Consider the following 25,142-nt stretch of genomic DNA (forward strand, 5'->3'; position numbering starts at 1 on the left):
GAGTATCTTTCATGTTGTCTCCCTAGACCAGTGGTGGGCAACCTGCGGCCTGCAGGCTGCATGCAGCCCAGTGGGGCTCCACCTGTAGCCTACAGCCCCACTGGTTGCTCCCTCTCTCAAATGCTTCTTGCACATCCAGACCCCACACTTGCTTGCTCCGTCCCCTCCCTTGCAGCACTTTCAGAGTGTGTGAATCACCTGATTCGCCTGATCACCTGATTCATGCTCCATCTCCATTCCGCCCCATCTCTCCTAGAGCCAGAATGCCACAAATCGGCTGTTTGCGGCTGTTCCAGCTCGAGGAGGGAGAGGGAGCGAGGCTGGTGTGTGACTCAGGCAATTAGTGTGCTCCAAAAATGCAGGGAGGGAGGGAAACAAGCAGGTAAGTGCGTAGCTCCTGTGCCTGGGTGCACAAGAGACATGTGCGGGGGGGGAAGGGGGAGGCGGAATCAGTAAGGGCCTCAGGTGGAACAGGCTGCTGCAGCCCCCCCGAGGTGAAAGAGGGCCACGAATGCAGCCACCCACTCTTGGTGGTTGCCCATCGCTGCTCTAGACTCTAACAGACCCGTAGCCCTAGATTCGTCCATTGATCATTTGGTCTGTTGTCTAAGTACCCAGGATTTTGTATGCTCTTTTTCAGACACACAATAGCTCTTTAGTGTCATCTCTTGAACACATCAGTGTCTGCACAAGTGCATTCTAGATTTAATCACATGGCCTCAGCCCATTTAAAAATATAGCTCTTGAACTATAGGGTTGACAACTGGAAGCCAAGGGGCCCAAGGCCTCTAAACTTGCTACGCACATTTTGAAGAGTAGGGGCAATTCAGATGTGTTCATATCCTCTACTTGGCTTTCTTCTGGAAATTAGCCCCAGGATAAGCACAAAGACAAACAATCCCAGGGTGCTCAGGCCCAGTGCAATAGGGATTGTTCTCCTGTTTCTGTCAAGAGAGCATTCTTCCTCTGCAATTAAAGTTAGAATAGAGTAGGCATTAGCTCAAAACAACACACTCCTAATTTATATGCTGATGTAGGTACTTTTTAGAATATAGCTGCCAAGGACAATTCAGGACTCTGTCAGTGAGGAATTCAGTATGTTTTTCTTTTTGGAGAGATCACATCTCACTAAGGGTGTGTCTTCACTATGCTAGGGATTGACCCCACAGGGACTGATCTGCTGTACCTCAATCTAGCATGTCATTGAAGACACCATAAATCTCTGAACATGCTCCCGTCAACATCAGCACTCCAGCCAAACAAGAAGAGTGGTCGGCATTGATGGGAATGCAAATCCATTGACCTTACCACGTGAAAGATATCACGGTAGGTGTGTAGATATCAGCTATACAATTGGCATAGCTGAAGTAGACCCAATGTTAAAGATAAGCGTAGACAAGGCCTAAAACATACATACATGGAAACAACTATATTCCTGGTGGGGAATCTATTCTGCTTTATCATTCTTTCTTTCACACATACATCTGTTGACACACATTTAGGACTTGAACCTATGGAGCAATCCATACATACAGTGCAAGATTAAAAATAATGAAAAAGACTGGTATCTGGCGCAAGGAGAACTTCTGCCACACTGCTTTTACTTACTCCCGCCTACTCACAGGAGTACAGCCAAAGAAGGGAGTTGATAGCCGTGCACTTCATTAGTCTGACAAATATCACATCTAACTCCATAACTCCTCAAATCTACTAATTCTTCATTCACACAGCCCCATATTTAACTCTAAACACTTGCAACTTAGGAGGTTGAGGGGTGAAAGTTTTAGATGTAGGAGAGAGGATTATGCCTAATGCTGATTCTTACTTGGTGTCACACATATCACCCCAGGCATGGAGACTGGAGCACAGCAGCCCATCACGCAAGGATTTGCAGTATCAAGATCTTAGCTTCATTAACTGATTAAATAATATTTGAACAATTGATTATTATAGCTGATGGGTCTCCACAGGCTTTTGTAGGTAAGTGAGGTAGAACACCAAACATACCTCTTATCTGTAAAGCAAACAAATCCCGAAGTGTTTTGTCAGTCCCTACACAGGCAAAACTCCTGTTAAAATCAGTGAGTGTTTTGCCCGACTAAGGACTGCGGGACTGGGTTTAATGGGAAGCTGGCCTGAGAAAGAATAGGTTAAAGACTACAAGATCTAGGTCATTATTTGACTAGGACTTAAGGATCTGGCTCCCATAAACTTGCACTACAGTGAGGATAACATTAGTGATGAAGGATAGTCTGTGCCTCACCATTGCCCAGTTCCAGCAGCTGCAGGAAACTGAGCATAGATCTACTTGATCTTAATGCACAAGTGCCCATTCAGTGCTCCAGAGCCTCTTGTACGATGCTATGAGTAGGGTAGTTTCCTCTGATCAATTAAATCCTTTCCATGTGATCTTGAATCATCACAGTTCAGTAGCCAATCCATTTTACACCCAATTTATGTGAGCATCCAAGTAACTGCCTTTTCTTCCAGTGTGAAATATGCCTAATACCTTAAGCACAGCAGGAAGGGCAGGCGTTGATTGTCTTCAAAGAAAGATAAAGTCTCTCCATGTTTGTGACACACAATACTGAATCACATGATATTAGTACAGGGAGACCCTCTCTACACCGGTACTCTTGGGACCTGACTGGTACCGTACCTGAGAAGGTCAATATTGTCTAGCAACATTACCAACACTTATACTGCTTAACGGGCTCTTAGAAGACATTTAGGGGTTAATTACTGCTAAATAGCCAGCAGAGAACACTGACAGCCAGGACTGGTGGCTGGAAACAAACTTTATGGGACCGCAGGAAACTTGGCCACACCCATAATATGGTTGTCCAACAAACTAAAATGCCAGATTACAGATGTTGCCAGATGAGAGAGTTCTGGATTAGAGAGGTTCAACCTGTAATCTTATCTTCAATGGTTTTTAATCTACTGGGAACAGCGTCTGTATTGCTGCAGGCTGTGGGGAGCAGAGGCTTGTTTTAATCTTCTCAGCAGAAGGGAATCTTTGCATCAGCAGCATATAAAGCTGGATCTTACTCTGGAGTATAAAGTGTTTGGAGTATAAAATGTATAAAATAACTCCAGAACTACCACACTGCCTACCCTGACTCTGATCCAGTTCTTACCTGATCCTGTTGGTGGATTAGCTCTGAGGTTTCATTTGAAGCTGGGTGGTGCTGTTTTAAAAGAGTAAGCCTTTGGTGAATTCAGAAAAGTATTAAAGCTACCATGCTTTTGTGATCTGTGTTCAAACTTCCATAAGTCTTTGGATGGTTGGATGGTGACCACTGAGAACTATTTGCAGTATATGGAAGTGAGATTGAAAAGTAAATTTGAGGGGTTTCCAAACACACTGCGACAGACCAAACTCCGTGATGTGGGTTATACAAAACCATAAGTATTCTGAAACCCACTGTCACTGCTGCTGGTATTTTCTTTCTTCCCTTTTTTTTTTTTTTTTTTTTTTTTTTTTTAATATAAGCAAATCTGGTGCAATGGAAGTGAAACTGCGTTGTTTCAGAAACATGACCTAAGAAGGCCATTTGTGTGGCTTACCTTACAGAGCCAGCTTTTCAGTGGGGTTTATCATCTGCATACAGAACAGTGCAACTTTCTTACAAATGTTTTGTGACCATTGGAGGAAATTCTTTCCGACAAAGTTCCCTGACTTCTGGCCTTTTGGCTAAGATCCAATATAACATCATTTTGGAGACGTCCTTGTTTAACAGGCTATATCTTGTTCTTAAGGGAGACAGACTATATGGGATCTAATATGCCTTCTCTATCTGTTACCACTGGAGATGGGGGCCATGCCAAAATGCCAGGTCTGAATAAAGCCATTCTTTTGGGAAGTTTGGATCTGAATATAGTGACCAGCTATGATCCTATGAACCAATCAGCTCAGTTTTGCTGCACAGAACAAAACCTTTGTGAGACTGTATATGTATTTTAAAATCAAGGCCAACTAAAAACTAGATTGAATTTGCAAGATTGAAGAACTTTTAAAATATGTATGGGGGGAAATGTGAAGAAGATGATATCATAGGTGGTGTTCCCTCTATTTTTTTCCATCCCTGTATGGAAAAAATTTTATGTGCACCAAAGCATGTGTGAATGTGCACCACCAGCAGAAACCAGTTGCCGGCTGGGGGTGTTCCGGTAATCAGCTGGCCGGCAATGACTTTCTCCTGGGTGGCTGCCCAAGTGTTCAGCTTAGAGGGAACACTGGTAGTAGGGAACTGAGGAGGTTTATGGAGAACCAAGAATAGCAAATGTGTTGAAGTCCCAGTCACTTCAATGGACAGGGCATTATGTTAGGCTGATGGAAGACACCGACTACATGTCCCTGGAAAGACAGCCAAAAATAAACCCTTGGCAGAAGAGGAGGGTGGGAGATACATTGTGAGAGTGGCCAAAGTCCTCCATGGTCTGTAGAGCCAGGAAGCAGTAATATGGAAAAGCCTTCTATGCACAATGAGCAGTACCAGCCTGCCTGGAAGATGAGGAGAAGCTGAAATGCTGAACTAGCAAAGGAAGAAAAACAATTTTGATTTGACTGTTAAAGGGGAGAATTAAACTGTGAGAAGGAAACAAGGAATTGATTTTTTGAAAGCAAATAGAAAGTCTGAGGGCAAACGAAGAGCTTGTACCTTTTCTTTTAATGTGTGTAAATGGCAGGAGAAGTAAGACATCTGCTTGACTACTTAGGTTCCTGTCTGATGCCTTTACTATATAGAATATGAACACCTTACAAGAATTAAAGGCAGAAAATATTATTGATCAACTTCTTTCAAAGTGGGCAGAACTAAGATATTTAACTTGCTTGTGTTTGGGCATCTGTCTGCAAGAGGAACTTGTTCAAGAAATACCAACTTGAAGCGGTGAGCTTTGCACTTAGTTCTGAACTTACGCAGGCTGGTGGTTATTCCTGCTGAGCCTTTTCTGATAGCAAGTTCTATAGTCTCTAGGTCAAGACAACTAAACTTTCCATCTCCTGCATGTGACAGGGGTACCCTACTGGATGGCAGTTTTGTTATTCCAGTGAAGCATAGCTGTTGTGGGAGCTCATGGTTCTAAAGGGACAGATGATCTCCTAGGTAGCTAGTCCCAGGGACAGCTTCAACAGTGGAGACCTTGAGCTGGAATCTATACACAGTGGGTTAGAAGACAGGAGGCCAAGGCAGTGGTTGTAAACACACTTCCAGTAGCATTGAGAAAGCAAGTGGAGGTAGGAGATAGAACAGCCATTGAGAGACAGGTAGGGCCAAAGATGGTGAGTTGTTAAGGATGAGAGGAAATAGACTATGCTTATAGACATAGGGAAAGGAGTCAAAGTCTTGGGGATACTTACTGCTTCATTGCCTGGCCTGAAATATTACTGGGAGGGGCCCAGAATGCTAGCAGCTGACAGGTGAAAGCACTGGGGAAGCAGGTTGGCTCAGAGAGTCGTTCCCTTACATCAGTTTTCCACCCAACACATTTCAAGTCTGGCAGCCTGCAGTGAGAAAAGCTACCTCGCTACATTAATAAAATTGAAATGCTGTCCAGTGGCAAATCTTTAGCTCTCAGAACCACAGAATAAACCGGATGAGCCAACTCTCTAACGTACCTTTCCCAAACTGGTTATTAACAATGGCGAAGGCTTGGAGTTGGGTGTTCATAGTGAGCAGATGGAAGTTGTCTGCCAGTTTCACTGTCTGTTTGCTGACACACTTGAAGGAATTTCCCATCTGAGCTGTAAACAGCTGCTTGTTTGTAACATTGTGCCAGGCACCTGGAGGCCACAAAGAGAAAAACCCAAAAATAGGCATAGACAACAACACTACTGAAATTAAAACATTTCCCAAGTTGAGTGGTAGCTGATTCTGAAGAACCTTTGTTCCCCCACACTTTGGGGGGTGGACAGTAGCCACTTCTGTGGGTGCATATTGGAGCTGTCTTTGTGTCACAATGCTGTATCAGCCCCAGATATTTTTTTTTTAAACGGGCTGCTTAATGGGCAAAGCTTGGAAAGATGAGAGTTTGGCATGGGCTTGGAAAAGCGCACAACAATTCACTTGTTTCTTCAACCTTTCCCTAAACATCTCAAGTCTGCAAGCCTTGGCTGAAAATTTCCCAAGATGTAGCCTTTATGTCCGATCTCCAATCCTGCCATGTCTAGCCACAGAGGGCAAGCAATTCTCTCGAGAGTTTTTGGCACTTCTGATATTGGCTGCTGAAGACAATGTTTCCCAGCACTGCAGAACCTTAAAAAATGGTTTGACTTCACTTAAATTCAGGAAGAGATGTGTCGGGATGGTGGGTTTTCATTTGCTGCATACAGCTTTTTACAAGACCCAGGGGAGCTCTGCACACACTGGCACTGAGGACAGCTCCAGCTGCGCATGTCCTTTGGGTCTGTTCCTTCTTTCCCTTTTGCTGTCATTAATCTGACATAGCTCAATTATAGGCAATGGAATTCTCATAAGCAAGAAAACAATTGGGCGAGTACACTCTAACTTTCCATAAATATCTAAATACCTTTGAGGATCTGGGCCACAGTCTCCAGCACTATCAAGACACCCCCAGTGGAGAGATTACTTTACTTTCATGCAGCACCGTAACGAAGGCAATCCAAGCAGAGTGCTAGCCCTGGGCCCAGCATAATCAGTGGGGCAGTTCTGGTAAGTTACAAGGCCCCTCCCCATCTCTCTCTGGATTGTCTGTGCTGGTCTCTGCCCTTGCCTGAGCAGGCAGCTTCTGGGAGCTAAGGGGTCAATCCTCTCTCTGGTGTTGCAGGGCTCTGCCATCTGCTCTGGGAGGGAGGGGGCAGGGGGCTGGGCTGCTGTGCACATCCCAGGCTGGGCTTTCCGTCCCATTCTGCTGCTGCCTCCCTGTGCATCAGGCCAGCCCCAGTAGTTTGGTGTCTGCTCTTACAGGGGAAATAAGATCTCCGGAGTTTTTTTAAAGCTCTCGATTTTATTTGTTAAAGCTCATTGTTTTATGATGAGTTTGCCATGCTAAAGGCACATAACGTATTAGTATTAGAATTATTTTGTCATTTATTGTATGCTCCTTTATTTATATTATTGTTTGTTAAGAATCACATTTTATTTATTGATAAATCTTTTTAAGTATCTACGTAAAATATGTTCCTAATATCGTTGAAAAAATATTTTTTGTTATAGTACTAATTAATATTTTTTGGATTTTTTCGAAGTAAGGATAAATGAAAATTAGTAAACTAGAGACATCTTTAATTTGGAGGAGAGGGAATGCATAAATAATATTTTGCCCAGGGTGCAAAAAATACCTAGTTATGACTCTGGTTTCATTCTGCTGTTGGACAGAGATCAGAGGGGCTGACAGCCACTGGGAGCCCAGGGCAAGGTGTGTGAGAGGCCCTTTCTGCACCTCTGGAAGGAGTGGAGCCTTCAGCAGGGCTGAGGGCAGTCAGCCATAGGCACGACCCAGAGCACAGCGCTGTGCTCTCCCCTCCAGTCCTCGGAGCTGCGTGGAACAGCGGAGTGCTGTTTCTAAAGCATTTCAAAGGAGCCCAGGGTTCCAGCCATGGCTGCCGCTGCTGGAGCCCAGGCCCTTTGGTTGCCTCTGTAGGCAGGCCTGCCAGAGAGTAACAAGTGTGAGTGGGAAGACTAATGACTAACAAGCAGTAAATGAGACTAAAATAGCTGTTAAGCTGACGCAAAAGCTCTGATGTGGGTCAAAATATATGTAGAATGCATAGGAGGGACAATACATAACAATGGTGCATGATTCATCATTTTGACTTAAACATTCTCTTTAGTATTGTTTTCCATGAGCGATACTTCAGATGTCACTCCTTTATGTTACAGCAGTAAGTGCCAGGCCAGTGTGACAAAGAGGAAAATTTGGATCTGTTGTGAAGATGGCTCAGAAACAAAAATTCCAGATCTTGACACCACAGGTTATTAGTAAAGAGTCTGACTTAGGATCCAAATTTTGCAATTGGTTCTTATATAAAGCCGAGCCATTACACCTAACATAACCACTCTTGTACTTTGGGATGTTTGCAAACTATTTCAGATCTGAATTTCTGCAGCTTGTATTTGTTTCTGTTTTATAAAGAAACGAATGCAAGTCACAAAGTTGCTTTCTCAGAGCAGGTATAAAACTTTCCCAAAGCTGAGCATTTGGGTTTCAACCTTTCTCTAGTCTACATCAAGGACATTTGAGAGGTATGGAAGGGCATTGGAGGCACAAGCGGGGAAAAAGCTTATGGTGAGTTAAGTGCAACTTCGTCACACATCTTTTTTGCTTTTCAAACCACAAAAGTTTAGGTGGAAGCTAATTTGAAGGAGTGACTGAACTACAGCAATCCAACAGGATAATGCCAATTTAAAGCTAAGGCATTGTAAGTCCACCCTTAGATATGTAGAAAATGGGAAATAACCCATAAGAAAAAATCGTAACAAAATTAAATCAATAATGGCTTGGAAATGAAATCAACACAATAAGTATGAAATACACACTTACCTGCAGACGTTATTGTTAAGCTGGCCTCAACTCTGCTGACATAATATATTGTACCTTTCTGCAAAAGAACAAATAATATCTTTAGCTGCCATTATACCTTAATGTTTGTGCAATACAATAGACAGTATACCATGTGGCAGAAAAGACAAACCCAGCAAAATGGATTTACAAAGGATATGTGGAGAAAGTTATTGTCTCACTAAAAAATGCAGGTGTTTTAATGGAAGAAGCTTAAATTCCACTACCCTGTGGAGGAGTGGAGCTTTGAGATGATATTAATTTTTCAGATGCTTTATGGAAGCAATACATCACAGGGCCAGATTATCATTTGACATAATTTCAGTTCTCCTGATTTAGTGGAGTTGTGCTGATTTTTAGTACTTGAGAATCTGGCTAACTGGGCCTCCCCCCAACGAGTTTATAATGCAAATTTGACACAATCTGCGAGGGTCATTAAAAATAAACAGGGAGTAAATGAGGAAAGTTGGCAAGTGGGTAAAAGTAGCAATGAGGAGATCAGTCACACGCTTATTTAAGATTGGAACATATCAAAAAAATCTTCCCATCAGAGCCTAAGAATTAACTCCTTCAGACTTTATTTTAATCCTTTCATAGTACTACCATTCTGGTGCAGCTAATGGGAGGAAGCAGCTTGCCCCAGATGGTGCAGCTCAGTTTAAGCAGATCATGTGGATGTGATCTGCAGGTGTTGTATGTGAGCATAAGCCATATTCAGTGTTGTTGGAGCTGTGTTATTTCCATGATAGGAGAGACACAAGGCAGGAGAGGTAATATCTTTTATTGGATCAACTTCTACTGGTGGGAGAGACAAGCTTTTGAATTTACACAGAGCTGACCTGAAGCAGATATGAAAATCTGAAGAAGTGGGTCTTACCCATGAACGCTCATTACCTCATAAATAAATTTCTTAATCTTTAAGGTACTACAGGGCTACCTGTTTTTTTGTCAAGCTACAAACTAATACAGCTACCATTTTGAGACTGAAGAACTGGCTAAGCTCCAAAGCTTGGCTCTCCCACCAACAGAAGTTGGTCTAATAAAAGATATTACCTCACTCAGACCTTACGTCTGTACATTTCCATGTCATCTGTGGTAACTGCAGATAGGTGAGGGTTTGGCAAGTTTTTGTATTACACACGTTAGTGGGCACAAGATGACACCTTTTATTTTTCCACTTACATGTTCTGCTTTTATACTTTGAAGGAGGCTCTCCCCACTGGTTCAGTTGTTGGATTTATCCATGACTTACCAAGCCCTGGATGGTGGCTTTAATTCAGCCTTGCAGTGGTTGCACTGTCTCAACAGCAGCTCCTGGATTCACGGTGCTTGGGACAGAAAGATGTCTGTAGTAATGTGCTCCCTGATGTGCATTTCTACCGCGAGTAGAGAGCTCCTTTCCAGTTTGTTGTTACACAGAATGGAAGGTAAGCAAAACCCAATTTCATGTGACAGCACATAACATAATGAGAGAGGAAACTGTAACATGAGTGTTCCTTTCCGTAACTTCACGTGGCTCACACTTTCCACAAGGTCAGCTGGATTTTACAGGCTTGCAACTTTGTGGAGTGGCAAATCCTCCATTTTGTGGCGTGGATTATGGCAGCTGACTGTGGGATTTTTCAGTTGCCCATCCTATACGATTATTGTACTAAAGCCAGGGGGAGTGTGATCATCTGATTCCTCTGTCCTTGGACTCTCATGGAAATGAAAGCTGTAACTTATGAGGCTATTCCCAAGGAGCAATATTCTAAACAACGAAACAAGTTTCAGGTTTAGAATTTGGCCCTTCTCTTGAAATGCTGCTGTGGATTTGGCCCTGAATTACCAGTGGCTTCAGCTACAGTTCTGTATGTGGAAGGACTAGAGCGTTAGACTCTGGATATTGCCAGCTGGCAACTATCCTCCTCTTGTACTTCTCCTTTTCTCTACATCAGGAGAGTTTTAAGGCTCACAGGTCTCAAGAACATTAATAGGAAATGTGCAAAGCACCACTGTCCGAAAAAGAGGAAAGAAGTTCTTAGAATTGCACTTTGCACTGGATGATTTCAAGCTCTTTACACATGTTGTTTACACCTCATAACACCTTTGGGAGGGAAATATTAGAATGCCTTTTTTACAGATGGTTAAATCAATGTACAAGAGGGCTAATGACTTGCACAAGATTCACATGGTGAACATAGAGTCCCACTCTAACCACTATACCCCACTGAGATGCAGTTGTCAGTGACATTTCTGACAGACAAGTGTCTATATCACAAAAAAGTTGCCATCTCCATTGGCAATCTTGCATTCTGCCTGGACGCGCACACAATTTTACTCTGAGAAATAAAAACAGCTGTTCTTACTGAGCATGTGATGGGTTCCTTTCAGGCCTTCCTGTTTTCAAACCTTTCTGTGGGCTCATAGAAGCAGCTACTCATTTAACAGTCATCACATTTCAGCACTACAGACAGGTGGCTGAGGATCAGATTCTGCTCTCAGTTACACTGGTACAAATCAGGAGTAACACCACTGAAGCACAGGGAGCTATGCACATGTAAAACCAGTTTGCCTGTAGCCAGAAACAGCTCTTCAGAATCTGATGGTTGTCCCTACCAGACTGAAACTGTAGCCAGCTGAGTTCTTAACAGCTCATATTTCAAAGCTCCAACTCTTTTGTGAAGCTTATCTCTAAGTGAAAGATAGATTGTGCAATGCTGTACCAGTAAGCTCTTTGTTCTGCTCCCAAGGTTTCATACCAATGCCCTTCACGCTGCTACTCCAGCTGATGCTTAAATGTACTTGAATCACAGGATTTGGCCTCAGTATCTTTTCAGAGTGGGAACGCTGTTCTCCGAGTGCAAGCAGCACACATACAAAACAAACACTTCAAATATTAACTGATCTTTTGTTTTCCGACATTTCTTTTGCCTATTTTCCTTTGCTTCAAATTTAGTCCTCTTTCCTCTGCAGGTTTGGTCTCCAGTCAACCTAGAGAGACAGTTACTGATGAAACTAATGTTTCACATTACCCAAACATTAACAACTTTGAGCAGGTCTTTAGATGATGTAAAGTGGCATTGCTTGCTCCAGTGTCTCCAACGGAGTTATGACAAATTTACGCCAGTTGGGGAATCTGGTCCTTTGTCCAAAAATGAATTGTGAATATTGGATGATTAACCACTGCATGTTCCCTAACATGGTTGCTGCTAACAGGGGTCTAGGATGGGCTGAGTAGAGGACAGAATTATTCTGTTCTGGAAGACTGAGGGAAACAAAAATCAAGATTTTGATTTGCCCCAGTAAAAAGACAAAGTCATCTGTGAAGCTGAGAACCAAACCCAAACATTTCCAGATTTCAGGTGTGTTCAGATTTGTGCCCTTCTTCATATAACCATCTGGCAGGTTTGTGAGATTAATGTACAGAGGTAGCTGATGGTGTTTCAATTTTATTACAGTCTCTTTTCCATTTGAAAGTCCTTTTATTGACTGCCATGTCCATTGCATTCATAATTCAGACTTTTCTGTGTCATACTGCTGGTGTTGCTGCCCAACCCCTGGTAGCCACCATAGCACCCAGTGCCTTGGCACACCAAAAACCTTGGCATGGGTGTTCCATATAAACCAGAATCCTTTGTCTCCTTAACTTAGCACCCAATGCCAGGTTTCTGACATGCACACAGATATAGTTATTCAAATAACATGATCACTGATATGCCAAACTGTACTCTACATTCATGAGAGGTGGCCCCAAAAGAAACCCTGGAACCAAATGCTTCTGAATTTTGGTGGTGCTGGAAATCTGACCTGGATTTGAAAATTTCTTGTCTCCTTATAATCGGCTAAGTCAAAAAATCAGATAGAAGTAGTCCCATATTTAGAACTATGTGAAACCTAAACCCACATTTTAAGTGATGCCTTGTTGTAGTATCAATTCTTTGCTCTTCTCTCCTGCCTTTAATGAGAGGATCTCAGAGCACTTTATTGACTAATTTATTGAACATCAGAGGGGGAAACTGAGGAACAGGGTGATGAAATTACTTGCCCATGATCATGCATGGAGTCAGTGAGTGTGCTGGGAATAGAACCAAGGAATTCTGAAACCCAGTTCCCCAGCTCTTACCTCTACCTTGCTGTGAAAAAATAAAGAGCACAAGCAACAATTACCTTTACAAAAGTAAAGTTGATAAAGCCTCCATTAAAGGTTAAATTCAGATTTGACTGCTGCTCTCCACAGCTTCCAGATGCACGTGTGATACTGGGATCAATGTTGAAGTGTGTCCACTCCTGCAGAGAATAAATATCCCATGTAGTTCCACGAGAGAGAAAAACACACAACAAAATGCACAGACACTCGAAAGCTTTCTGAAATTGACTCTATGGACCTGGATCAATAGCCCAGTGGTTGACTACTATGCATGGGGCCTTCGACTACATTATCCAGCCTGATCCCATGCTTCCAGGGACTTAGCATAACTGCCAACAGGCAAGCTCATATCTGGAACCTCTAGTGCTTAGCGCATGAGCCTCAACAGCTTGAGCTACAAGCCTACTGCCGCTCAGCTAAGGCTGCAGAAAAAAACATGATTTCTCTCTGTAAATGGTCTAGGTGCCACTCCATGGACAGTGAACCACATCCACTAAGTGTGTGGATTACATTAGCACTGCAGATTATGCAGTTTCTCTTCAACATCATTTCTGCAGATCTGGACTCTAGTCTGACTCGGGCCCTTCAAGGCTAAGAACAGGACTGACTTCATTCTAACCCTCTGTGGGCCTCTCTCCATAATAAAACAAAGCATCATGATCTGGTGAAAAAATACTTTAGAGCAGAACACTTCTGCAGGTTAGAAACAAGGTGGTTTAGTGCTGTGAGGTGTTATGCTTAACTTTAGATCACAGCCAGCATTCTATATTTTCATCAGCACTTAAAAGTCATCACATTTAATTAACATTTAGAATCAAAATGAGAACATCCAGATTTATGTTGGTAAGAACAAAAAAAAAGCAATTGCTTTGAAAATTATATAAATGCTAATGCTTCATGTAAATCTCTAGCTAAAGGAAGTTAAGGCAATTTTTTTTCTCTATGGGCAGATTACCCTGCAATCATCTAATGTGGGATTTCTTGCACCTCCTTCTAAAGCATATGGTCCTGGCCTCCGCCTGGACCATTGGTCTGATTTTCCTGAAAGTTCTTATGATCCTCAAATATCAAAGAACCCAAATCAAAGGCTGTAGATTACAGCTCTGGGAAACAGGTATACTACTTACACTGATATCTAATTTTGCGGCCTACAGTAATTGATAGGAATTGCTTTGAGGGAGGCAGGATAAACACAGACTAATGAAGAAAGGCTCAGATTGGTACAATTGGTACAAGCCTCAGATTAAGCAGCTTGCAAATGCGAATGAATGTTGCATCTCACCATTTTAGAATTTTGAGCAGACAGCTCCAATCCCATTGATGCTTTAATACAGCTCATATTTCCAATGGAAACATTGTAGACTCCTGTAGCGGGTGATGATGGATCCGGTATGGGAATAGGCACCATGTTGGTTGTCACAAGCGGTACGGTTGGCTGAGTCCCTGGATTAATGGTTGATGTATTGGTTCTTCTGACTGTAGTTTTTGCTGCTATGTGAGTTGTTCGGTTAATTGGCTGTGTGGTGGTCTTTCCAGCAATCGTGGTTGTTGCTGTAATTATTTCTGCAAGGGTAGTGGTTTGATTGGTTGGTGATGTTGGCTTTGCAGTTGTTGTCTTAGACGTGGCTGTAGTTGTTGTCCTGGAATAGGTTGTTTGGTTGGTTGGCCGCGTGGTTTTCTCAGTTCTCTGGATAGTCGTCTTCTTACATGCTTGTGCTGTAGTTGTTTTGTTGGTTGGCAGTGGGGGCTTTCCAGTTGACTTCTCACCTGCTGCTGTACTTGATAGTATTTCATGGGTTGTCTGGCCTGTTGGAAGAGTGCTGTTTTCTGTTTCTTCGGTTGTCATTTTGGGAGCTGATGCTGTTGTTTCCAGATGATGGTTTGTTGTTTGGATGGCAGTGAACATAGATGTTCTTTGGCTTAGTGGGGTGGTTATAATAGTACTTGTCCTGCTGGAGAAAAGTGTGGTGACTGCATGGCTGGAAGAAGTTATCTGATATGGGGAAACTGATTGAGCAGTAGTAGTACTCTGTTGCAATGAAGTAGACTGTGGGGTTGTCTTGAGCTCCATCTCATAATTCCGCACATCAGCATGGCAGGATAAAAATGCTGCAAAGGAGTAAACAGGTCATAAGACTAGTAACCTTTGCTGCTTATTACCTGTTGATGTCCCTTTGGTTAATGACCCATTACCCCTTTGGTTTTGTTATAAAGAGTGTGGTGTATTCTGGTTCCTCCTATTGCCCCATTTATAATGGAAAAAGCAGAGGTAACATTCTGTAGAAGAATCCCTGTTAAAGAACCCTTTCTAACAATACCTTTGTCTGTTATATTGTTCCTAACTGAGAGTTATGCAGCTTAGCATAACAGGAAGTTTCATTCTGAAGGTTCGTGCAATGGGGAACAAAGAAACACCATTAAAATGGTCACAAGACAACTCTCAGCAGTGTGGGTTTTCCAGGCACTCAAGATCTGGGATTTTTAATCTTTGTTGCAGCCTTTTTCTCTTAGGGAGGTGACAGATTTAGCTGAATTAGTAACATAGGAGAAAAGAAAAGAATACATGTATTTTTCAGTTCAGTCAGGTTTGACACCCTTTTTATCAAGGAGGAAGGAGAGAAGGAAATGGAGAAGCTTCAGATTTTTCATATGTGCTCAACCATCTTATAACATTTCTAAAGCTGTGGCTATTATTTGTGTAGCCCTAATCATAGGTGACACATGGGAGGCGCATACCCCATGTGTACTCCTCCATGTCATGTACTCCTTCATGTTGCATGTATGGGGTGCATACCCCCATCACCCTCCCACACTCACTGTGAGTGCTATGCTGCTTCTGATGAGTACAGGGGTAGTCCTTCAACTCCCCAACAGCAGTGTGGCCCAAAAGCACTGTTCCCAGGCCACACTGCTCCAGGGAAAGGGGGACTGTCCATGTACTCATCCGAAGTGGCGCATGCTTCCACGGCAAGAGGTGAGGAGAGGCAGAGCAGGGGCAGGAGTGGGAGGGTTTGGGAAGGACATGGGTGGAGCAGGGGCCCTTCGCCCTTTCCCCCGCCAAATCCCCACCGTGGTCACCCAGGGCCCTGTTAGTGTGGAGAGGGTGAGGGGAATCCATTTGCGCCATTGTATCAGCTGCTCCCTTTGGATGCAGTGGGAAATGGAAGACCCTAATTTAGTTAGTTCTCTTGCTTGTTGTTCTTACTGACTTCTCTGGGGCAGGGGGTAGATCCTGAGGTGGGGTGTGATTTCTAGGGCTCTCCCTCTTCAAGCTCCCTCTGACTGGAAGTGGGTGGGGGAGGCCACTGAGGTGCCTGCTCAGGCAAGTACCTCTTATCCTGGTCTACAGTACTGTTGTTGGGCTGGAAGGCTCTCAACTGCGGTGTGTTGGGGGTGTTACTTTATCCTTAGGCAGCTACGCTGTCTGTCAATGAGACTGTGAGCCCCAAGGAGACAGAGACCAGGTTTTCTGCTATGTTTTGGGTGACTTTGTATGCAGCAGCAGGGCTAAGTTCACATTAATTCTAGTATATTCATGACAATTCACCTAGCTGATGATGTATTTAGTGCACTAGATGAGCTAAGCCACATGTTGTGACTGGCATATACAGAAGCCAACCATACACTCTAGTTGTCACTTACCACCCCGCACTGGTAAACACCCTGAGGCTATTGCTACACTGTGACCGTATCTCAAAATAACTTACTTAACATCCAAATGGCACCCACGTTCTAAATAAGTGCCTATTTTTAACTTCCCGCTACCCCACTCATGACGAACGAAATACCACGCGTGAAACAGTGGGGCTATTTTGAGCGTGGTGTTTAGCTGCGGGCTAAGTGTAGCGCTAGCCTGAGAGAACCTGCTTCAATACAGAAATAAAATCCCCTCCAACTGCACAGCCAGTTACTACCTCATACTGGATATGAGCTAGCAAACAACCACAACCCAGACCTCATGAGGTTCCACATCCGGAGAGAAATCTCTCCTGAAATTCCACCCCACCCCCTTCAGGCCCTCACACAACCCCCCAAACTTTTCAAACTGAAATCTTCCCAACCAGCAGGACATATCAGCTCAAAGCAGCAGACCTTGCCAGACCAACAGATGCAAAACCAGCAGACGTAGCTGTGCTGCCACAGAGCTCAACCCCTCACTCTTCCCCCCAGCAAGTCTCACAAAATCCGTGGATCTTGTACACACCTATCGCAACGTGAGGTGTCCAGCCAGTGCACTCAATGCCCCAATAACAACTTTGTTGGGGGGAAACACGTGCACAAATGAACGCTCACAGGAAGACAATAAAAACTCAAAACACCATATCCCCATGGGTGGATGCTTAAAGTGATCGGTGTGCCCAGCCTATCAGTCCTCAGCCTTGCAGGAAACCTGCACAATGCTTTCAAAAGCTAAACCGGGGTGGCGGTGGCGCTTAAATTCATATCTTTGCTAGACATTACAAATCATGGACTGAAGAGACACTGCATTTATGGCTTATTACACCAGGCTTTAACCCTCTAACAACCCTCCTCCACTGAGGTGACCATCCATCCCATTTTTACAGGGGTAGCCTCTTATTTAAGATGTTTCACAGGCACCCTGACTTTGAGAAAGGCACAAATTGTCCCATATTTTGCAGAGATCCTGTTCCCAGGTACCCAGTGTCTTAGGCTGGCAGCCACTGGTGCTGGGGAGCCTCACTGCAGAGCAGCTGCCCAGTTCCCCCAGACCCTGTGCCTTGGGGTGTAGTCCTCACTGCCAGAGAGCTCCTCTGTGGGGCGGCTGGCCTGTTCCCTGGCACCTTGTGCCTTAGGGTGGCAACTCCTGCTGCAGTGGAGCTTCTCCCGAGGGTAGCTGCCCTGTTCCCTGCCTCTCTTCCCCTGATGGGAGGCTGTGGAGTCCCTATTCTTGGCAGCCTCTACCAGAAGGTTGCAGAGCCCCCATCCCTGGGTCCCCTCACCCGGAGGCTGCAGAGCACCCATCCCCAGTGCCTCACCATGGAGCAGCAGCCCTCATCGCTGAGCCCTTACATGGGACAGCAGCTCCCACTTCCCGGAGGCAGATGTCCCATATTTGCCATACGATAATGTGGTCACCCTACCCCCCAACACTACCGTACACATGTCAGGCCACCTTCAATGGTCTCTGGAAAAATGTATTAACTGCTTATGTTAAACCAGGGCCACTGAATGGGGGGGCGGGGGGCTGAAAGGGCTGATTGCGTTTGGGCTCAGTGTTTCACAGGGGCCCAGGGCTCCAGCTGTCGCCATTGCCGCTACTTTGGCCCACAGGTGGGGGGAGGGGCAAAGAGGGTAACGGCCCAGGGCTCCTGCCTACTGCTGCCACTGTTCGCATGACAGCAATGGAATCTGGAGCCCTGGGTCCTTCTGAACCACCACTGGAACCCAGGGTCGTTTAAGTCACGGCTGGAGTCCCAGGTGGTCCTAAGAACTGGCTGACGGGGCACAGCGTGGTCCAGGTGGTGTTGAGGATGGGCTGTGCCCCCCCGCCCCACTTCTGCCTGAGGCCCTGTCACTTCTGGAAGCACAATGCTGGGTTCCAACCCACCTTGTCCAGGGGCCCAGCAATTCTGTCAGCTGCATGGTGGAGACACGGCCTTAGGCTCTCTGACCTGAAGACAAGCCCTGCGAAGTGCAAAATCTTGTCTCATTCGCCCACAGAAACTGGTTCAATAACAGCTCTCACTGCACCTTCCCTTACCTCCCCATCACCATACGCTGGGGGACAAGGACTGTATTATCCCTAGATGGGGCAGGATATGTGGGTCGGTATCCTTCTTTTAAAGCTGACCCAGGGCAACAGAAATGGTTAATTTCATCAATGCGGCACTCCCACCTCTGATCAGGGCTCATGTTAGGAGGCATAAGCAGTGCTAGGGATCAGCAGACCAACTATAGAAGGCTTGGCCCTGGCAAACTGCCTCTTTCTTCCCAACCCCTCACTGTTCCCTCACCCACACTTTTGTTGTTGTAGGCTCTAAACTGCTTACTTGGCTGGGGCTGGACAGGTCCAGCACAACTCCAGTGCAGCAGATGCAATGTCTGTGAGGAACAAAAGCCCTGAAGAATGAGGGCAAACAATGACCAGCTTGGTGCCTATATTGTGCAACCTACTCTCAAAAAGAGGAACGGTGTACCAGGAATACCCCAGACGATATTTTCCAGGCAGAAAAGTTCAGGCCTGTACAGCAGCTCTCTTTGAAGAGAAACTCGGTTTAAATGCTAAAAGTCCTTTGGTTATTGGTAAATGTCTAAAAAGACTTAAAGAAACAACAGTTTTTCTCATGGGATCAGGTTGCGGTTGTTGCAACTGTAACCCACACACCTATGTGTGGTTAAGTGTCCCATGTAGTGGTACCTAGACCACTTCACAGAGAAAGAATGTGTCCTCTACAGCCGAAGCTGAGCCTCAACTGGCCTTTAGCTCAGGCTGCAGAGGTAGCTGCACTAAGCTCCAGAGGTACCACATTTGACTCTACCTGTGGACAGTTACACATTTCCAAGAAAGTTCATATCTTGCAGGATGTATAAGTTCACTACAATCTGACCACACACACCTGCTCCAGCCTCCAAAGAAAGCTCTCTGGCTCCTAAGTCTAAACATGGCATTAAAAACAGATTACAAAATACAAATGTGCTATGAATCTTACTGTAACAGAGAGGGAGCCGTGCTAGTCTGTATACTATCAAAACAAAAAGCAGTCAAGTAGCACTTTAAAGACTAGCAAAATAATTTATTAGGTGAGCTTTTGTGGGACAGACCCACTTCTTCTGTCCCACAAAAGCGCACCTAATAAATTATTTTGCTAGTCTTTAAAGTGCTACTGGACTGCTTTTTGTTTTTAATCTTACTGTGTGTGTGTGTAAGTGTGTAGGGCTGGAGGAAAGAAAGCCAAGTTAAGAGAAGTTGCAAGTCCCAGCCAGTTACAGACTCCTTGAAGTGCAGGGAGTAGGTAGAGTGTTTTCCCTCCTTGTTTAGCTGAATTGCACAACAGAAACCATGTCTCTGTTACTGGCAGAGCAAGTACCCTGAGGTCCAAAATGATTCATATTCCAGGCAAGCCATGTGGACTAGGAGTGAAGCTCTTCACGAAGTTAACTGAGAAGTTTATTTTAACTTAGCCCATCTGATGGGAGCTATAAAAAATCTGCATCCAGAGTATATAGAGACTTGGATTTGAGATCCAGATTCTAGGTTAAGCTAGGCCCAGAGGAAGGTTCAAATTCAGTGTTGTTGGAATCTCATAAGTTGTTCTTGTGGTTCCCTCCCGCTCCCATGGTAGAGTATTAGACTTAACAAATTTTCAACCTTTTTGGTTTTTGGATCCATTCTGGTGGCTCCAAATAGACAGGTCTGATTCTGACCCCACCTGTCCCCTCCAAAAATTAATGTTCCCTCTAAGTCATGCACTTGTGTGGCCATCCAGGAGAGATTCAAATGCGGCTCAGCTGATGAGCAGAGTGCCCACAGCTAAGTTTGGCTCCTCCTGGTGGTGCACATTTGCACATGCTTCAGTACACATAAAAATTTGTTCTGCACATGCATGGAAGAAATCCACATAACGATGGATAAGATTAGAGGGAATATTGTCCAGAATATAATAGTGCAGAGAACTGAGAGGTGCCAATTATAGGCTCCAGCTCAGCGCTGCCTCTAATCTTGACCTCTTTTCATTTCAGTGTTAAAAGGACTATATTCACTGTAGTTCTAGCTACTACCATGACCTGAAAAATATAACTCAATGCATTAGAAAGGTTCTATCTAGCAAGACTGACATCTCAGATAACGAACACTGGTTATCAGTGAGGATCTAATTATTCCAACATGCTTTTATAGGCATATTTGAACTCTTCTTCCCAGTTCAGACTCTCCCAAACTTTAATTTACTTGCTCTGGCAGCAGTTGTATTAATCTTTTACTTATGTTCATATTGACCACGATCTAAGAACAAAGCAGCTGCATTTGCTCTTCAGTCTACCCTTAGTTGCGGTGTGGTGCATTAGCCCAACAAAAATAGAAAAGAGGAAGCTGAAAAAATTAACTCTTTCTTTAAGGTTGTGAACAGCTTTAAGTTTAAATTAATTTAGGTAGAGAAGTGACAAGCGTTCAGTACCGCTTGACTTTTGGTGTACAAAACAATTTCACTAACCACTTTGATTATGTTTCTAATTTAAAAATTCAGAGTTCAACATTAAGGGTACGTCTGCACTGGGACACTACATAGAAATAGCTTATCTCAACGTAGTGAAATCGAAATAAACTATTTCGACACGTAGTGTCCACACATCCTCCAGGGTGGGGGCCAGCGATGTAGGACAGCACCACATTGAAATAGGCCCCACAGGGGAGCGTCTACACACAAAAGCAGCCCCAATCGGAATAAGGGGGCTAGGAAAGCCTGTGGACAGGATCACAGGGCAGACTAGCCCTTCTGGGGCAATAGCAAGCCGCTCCCTTAAAGGGTCCCTCCCAGGCAGACTCGGCCTGCACAGCACAGGTCTCCAGAGCCCACAACCACTTGCAGCCCATGCGTGCAGCATGGGCCCCCAGCAGCAGCAGGCAGAAGCCCACACAGCTGCCCCTGGAGCAGTGGCCGCCCTGCTCGGTGCCATGGAGGAGGCTGCCCAGCATCTCCTAGAAGAAGATGAGCTGTCCTCCTCGGGGGATGAAGAAGCCACCCCAGACCATGTAGCCCTCCCGGCCTCCCCACACCGGACACGCCGCCGGCTACAGAGGTACCCCTCCAGCACAGAGTGGTGGGAGCAGCTGGTGCTTGGGGAGTGGGACAACGACTGCTGGCTCCAGAATTTCCAGATGAGCTGGCAGACGTTCCTCGAGCTCTGCCAGTGACTCACGCCTGCCCTGCAGCACCAGAACACCCCCATGCAACGTGCCCTCACCATCGAGAAATGGGTCGGCATCGCTGTCTGGAAGCTGGCCACTCCAGACAGCTACCGATCCATAGGACAGAAGTTCGGTGTGGGCAAGGCCACCGTCGGGGCTGTCGTCATGGAGGTAAGGGGACCCCAGGGTGGATGGGTAGAGACTGGGGAGGGGGGAGCCGCGGGGGAAGGGGAGCTGGGGGGGGAGCCAGGGGGAGGGCCAGGCACACCCTGCACACCCCTCACAGGTGCTCATGTCCTTCCCCTGCAGGTGGTCCGTGCACTGAACACCCTACTGCTCCACAGGCTCGTGCGGCTTGGGGACCTGGATGCGGCCATCGCGGGGTTTGCCAGCATGCGGTTCCTTAACTGCTTCGGGGCACTGGATGGGACCCACATCCCCATCTGTGCTCCGGAGCACAGCGGAGGACGCTTCCTGAATAGGAAGGGCTACTATTTGGTGGTCCTCCAGGCCATGGTGGACAGCCAGGGCTGCTTCTTGGACATACATGTTGACTGGCCTGGCAGCACCCATGACGCCCAGGTGTTTAGGAACTCGGGCCTGTGCCGCCGGCTGGAGGTGGGGACCTACATCCCCCAGCGGGAGATCCCTCTGGGGGACACCACCGTGCCCCTCTGCCTCATCGCAGATGCAGCCTACCCCCTCTGGCCCTGGCTCAGGCACCCTTACATGGGCCGCCTCAGTGCCAGCCAGGAGCGGTTCAACACCTACCTGAACCATGCACGCCAGGTGGTCAAGAGGACTTTCGGCCACCTCAAAGGCCGCTGGAGGTGCCTCCTCACCCACCTGGACGCGGGGCTCCCCAACATCCCCCAGGTTGTGGGAGCATGTTGTGCACTCCACAACCTGGTGGAGCGCAAGGGGGAGGCATTCGTGCAGGGCTGGGCTGTGGAGGCTGGCATGGCCTACGCCCAGCCACCCACCGCCCCCAGTCACCAAGCCAGCCAGGAGGGGATCTGGGTCCGGGAGGCCCTGCGGGCCCATTTTGACCAGGCTGTGGGGTGAACGCTGGCAGGGCCAGCTGGTGAGCCACCCATCGCCCCCCTACACCCCCGCAACACTACCTGCCCCCACGCCCACACCAATGAGCACTGAAGAGAACACACCACCACACGTTTGTTTTGTTTTAAATAAACCAAACCTTCTTGAAACAAAATGATGAACTTTTACATTAATGGGGAACTATGTACATCAGTGGGGGGACAGCTACTAAAGGGGCGGGGGGACAATGCAACTATGTACAATTAATGCGGGGGGAATATGTACAAAGGGAGGCCTGGGGAGGGGGGGCAGTCCTTGGCCTCCTTTGCCCCTACTGTCCAGCGCCTGGCATGGGGGGGGTGCAACCCACGTCTGGGCCGGAGTTCCCATCGAGGCTGGGTGGGGGCCGGGAGAACCGGCAGGTATGGCCAGGCTCGTTCCTGAGCCCCGCGGTCCCCCTCCTCGGCAGGCTCCAGGACAGGTGGAGGGCGGTTGAGAGGGACGGTGTCCAGAGCAGCAGGGGGTGCCATCTGCTTGGCGATCCACTAGAAGGTCCTCATGAAGGACCCCCCCAAGCCTCCTGGCGCCAGGCCAGCGCTCGCTCCCGCAAGTGGAGCCAGCGCCCCTCCACTTGCAGGCAGCGCTCTGAAACTTCCACTTGACGCTGGTGGGTGGCGAGGAGCTGGGGGTCAGCGGTCGCCCGTGGCTGGCTCCGGCGGTGGCGGGCTTGTCCTGGGGCTGGTCCCTGCTTTGCCTCTGGGGCACCCCGATGCGATGGCCCTGGTGGGCTGTCCAGCACAACAGACGCAGCACCTGTGCTGTCGAGGCCTTCAGGTGGTGCAGCTGTGGAATGGAGCGGGGAAGAGCAGAGACAGCCGTTAGTCTGGGCCCTGACCTGTGGCCCACATCCATCTACCCCTCCACTGCTTGTTCCCCATCCCCTGTCCCCCAGAGATGAGATGATGATGAGTGTGGTATCCCCCCTGGGGGGGGGCGCTCTTCTGAGGTTCTGCTCCCCTCTATCCCCAGGAATGGGGCATGGGGCTGTCCTGGGGGGCAGGTGCTGACGGGGTCTCAGGGATGTGCCACTGCTGTCGTCAGGGCCGTGGTCCAGCTGGGTGTGTGAAGGGCCATGGTCTTGTCCCTTGTCCCCGCCCCTTAACCCCGGGGTGTGCACCTGGGGTACATACCTGACGGTCCACTCCCATGGTCGGGGGACACCTGTCGGGCAGACGCCCTGCTGGAACTGTGGGAGGGGAGGTCGATGAGGAGCCACCCGACGCTGGAGCCCTCCTCCTCCTCCTCTGCTGTCCCAGGGGTGGGCTCCTCTGAGGGCCCCTGGAGTGCAGGGCTGGCCTCCAGGCCGGACTCCAGCTCCGGGGCCTGCTGGGGCTCATCAGCCAAGGTGTCAAGGGTGGCTGGGGGGAGGTGGTGTACCAGGGGTCCAGGATCTCCCTGAGCTCCCTGTAAAAGGGGCAAGCGGCGCAGGTGGCCCCAGACCAGCTGGCCGTGTCCTGGGCCCGGGCGTAACCCTGCCTCAACTCCTTGACCTTACTCCTGGCATGGTCAGGAGTGCGGACAGGGTGACCCTGGGCAGCCAGGCCCTTGGCCAGCCGGGCGAACGCATCTGCATTATGCCACTTGCCCCCCTGTTACCTGGAGCACCTCCTCCTCACCCCAAAGCCCCAGCAGGTCCCAGATCTCGGCGTCTGACCAGGAGGGGCCCTGCCGCCTCTTCCCCCTCCTGGCTGGGAGACCTGGGTCCCCTTGGGGGGGTGCCCTGTGGGTACTTGGGGGGGCTGGCTGGCTGCCATGGGTGCTGGATCGGGGCGTCTGGAGGGTGTGCAGGCTGTGCATGTGTCTGTGCTGCTGCCTGCACACTCTCATTTCCTGTGGCAGGAAGCTAAGGGGGCAGGGAGCTTTAAGGGGCTGCTGCACGCAGCGACCATAGAGCTCAGGGGGCTGGACAGAGCATCTCTCAACCCCACAGCTGATGGCCGCCATGGAGGACCCCGCTATTTCGACGTAGCGGGACGCGGATCGTCTACACATGCCCTACTTCGAAGTTGGACGTCGAAGTAGGGCGCTATTCCCATCTTCTGATGGAGATGGCGATTTCGACATCTCGCTGCCTTACGTCGATTTCAACTTCGAAATAGCATTCGGCACGTGTAGACATGCTGGGCGCTATTTCGAAGTTGACCCGGCTATTTCGAAATAGCCGGCTAGTGTAGACACAGCTTAAGAGGCAGGAAATGTTTCACAAAAAGCGGGGGAAATGAAAAAGGTATTTTGAATACACGTCTGGTTTTTTCCTAAGAAATATTTGCTTTGAAAAATGTCAACCAGATCTGCTAGTGAGATTGTTAGGTTAGAAAAACAGAGAGTGAAGCCATTGTTCGCTAGGTCTCCACATGATCACTTCTTCTCACTAGCAAACCCCCAAATCTCTTGACCAACCTAATGTCGATAGCCCATCTGTGGTGGGCTGGAATGTTTCGCACTGCCACTCTTGAACCTTTTGGGTGGCTGGCTCCATCTTCTGAAACAAGGTTTGGCTGAGTGAGCGTCATCCCAGGG

The 25,142-nt window shown here is 47.2% G+C and overlaps 1 protein-coding gene across 1 annotated transcript; it reads right to left on the bottom strand.

The window, feature by feature from the left end:
* Nucleotides 1–826: 826 nt before the first annotated feature.
* Nucleotides 827–15,434, bottom strand: LAMP3 (lysosomal associated membrane protein 3). Its single transcript, XM_075004617.1, has 6 exons — nucleotides 15,392–15,434; nucleotides 13,938–14,764; nucleotides 12,676–12,795; nucleotides 8,509–8,566; nucleotides 5,624–5,788; nucleotides 827–966 (listed from the first exon to the last, which is right to left on the bottom strand). The coding sequence occupies exons 1-6, from the start codon at nucleotides 15,432–15,434 to the stop codon at nucleotides 827–829; spliced, it is 1,353 nt and encodes a 450-aa protein (XP_074860718.1).
* Between the last annotated feature and the right edge of the window lie 9,708 nt (nucleotides 15,435–25,142).

This window comes from Carettochelys insculpta, chromosome 10 (genome assembly GCF_033958435.1).
Source record: "Carettochelys insculpta isolate YL-2023 chromosome 10, ASM3395843v1, whole genome shotgun sequence".
Lineage (NCBI taxonomy): Eukaryota > Metazoa > Chordata > Testudines > Carettochelyidae > Carettochelys > Carettochelys insculpta.

What these genes read in the sequence shown, in the direction of transcription:
- LAMP3 (XM_075004617.1), bottom strand. Translation starts at nt 15,434, where the DNA reads ATGCAACATGAAGGAGTACATGACATGGAGGAGTACACATGGG. An exon ending in CATGGAGGAGTACACATGGG is followed by an intron (nt 14,765 to 15,391) that starts GTATGCGCCTCC and finishes ACTCCTTTGCAG; the next exon opens with CATTTTTATCCTGCCATGCT. An exon ending in CTTAACAATAACGTCTGCAG is followed by an intron (nt 5,789 to 8,508) that starts GTAAGTGTGTAT and finishes TGTGGCCTCCAG; the next exon opens with GTGCCTGGCACAATGTTACA.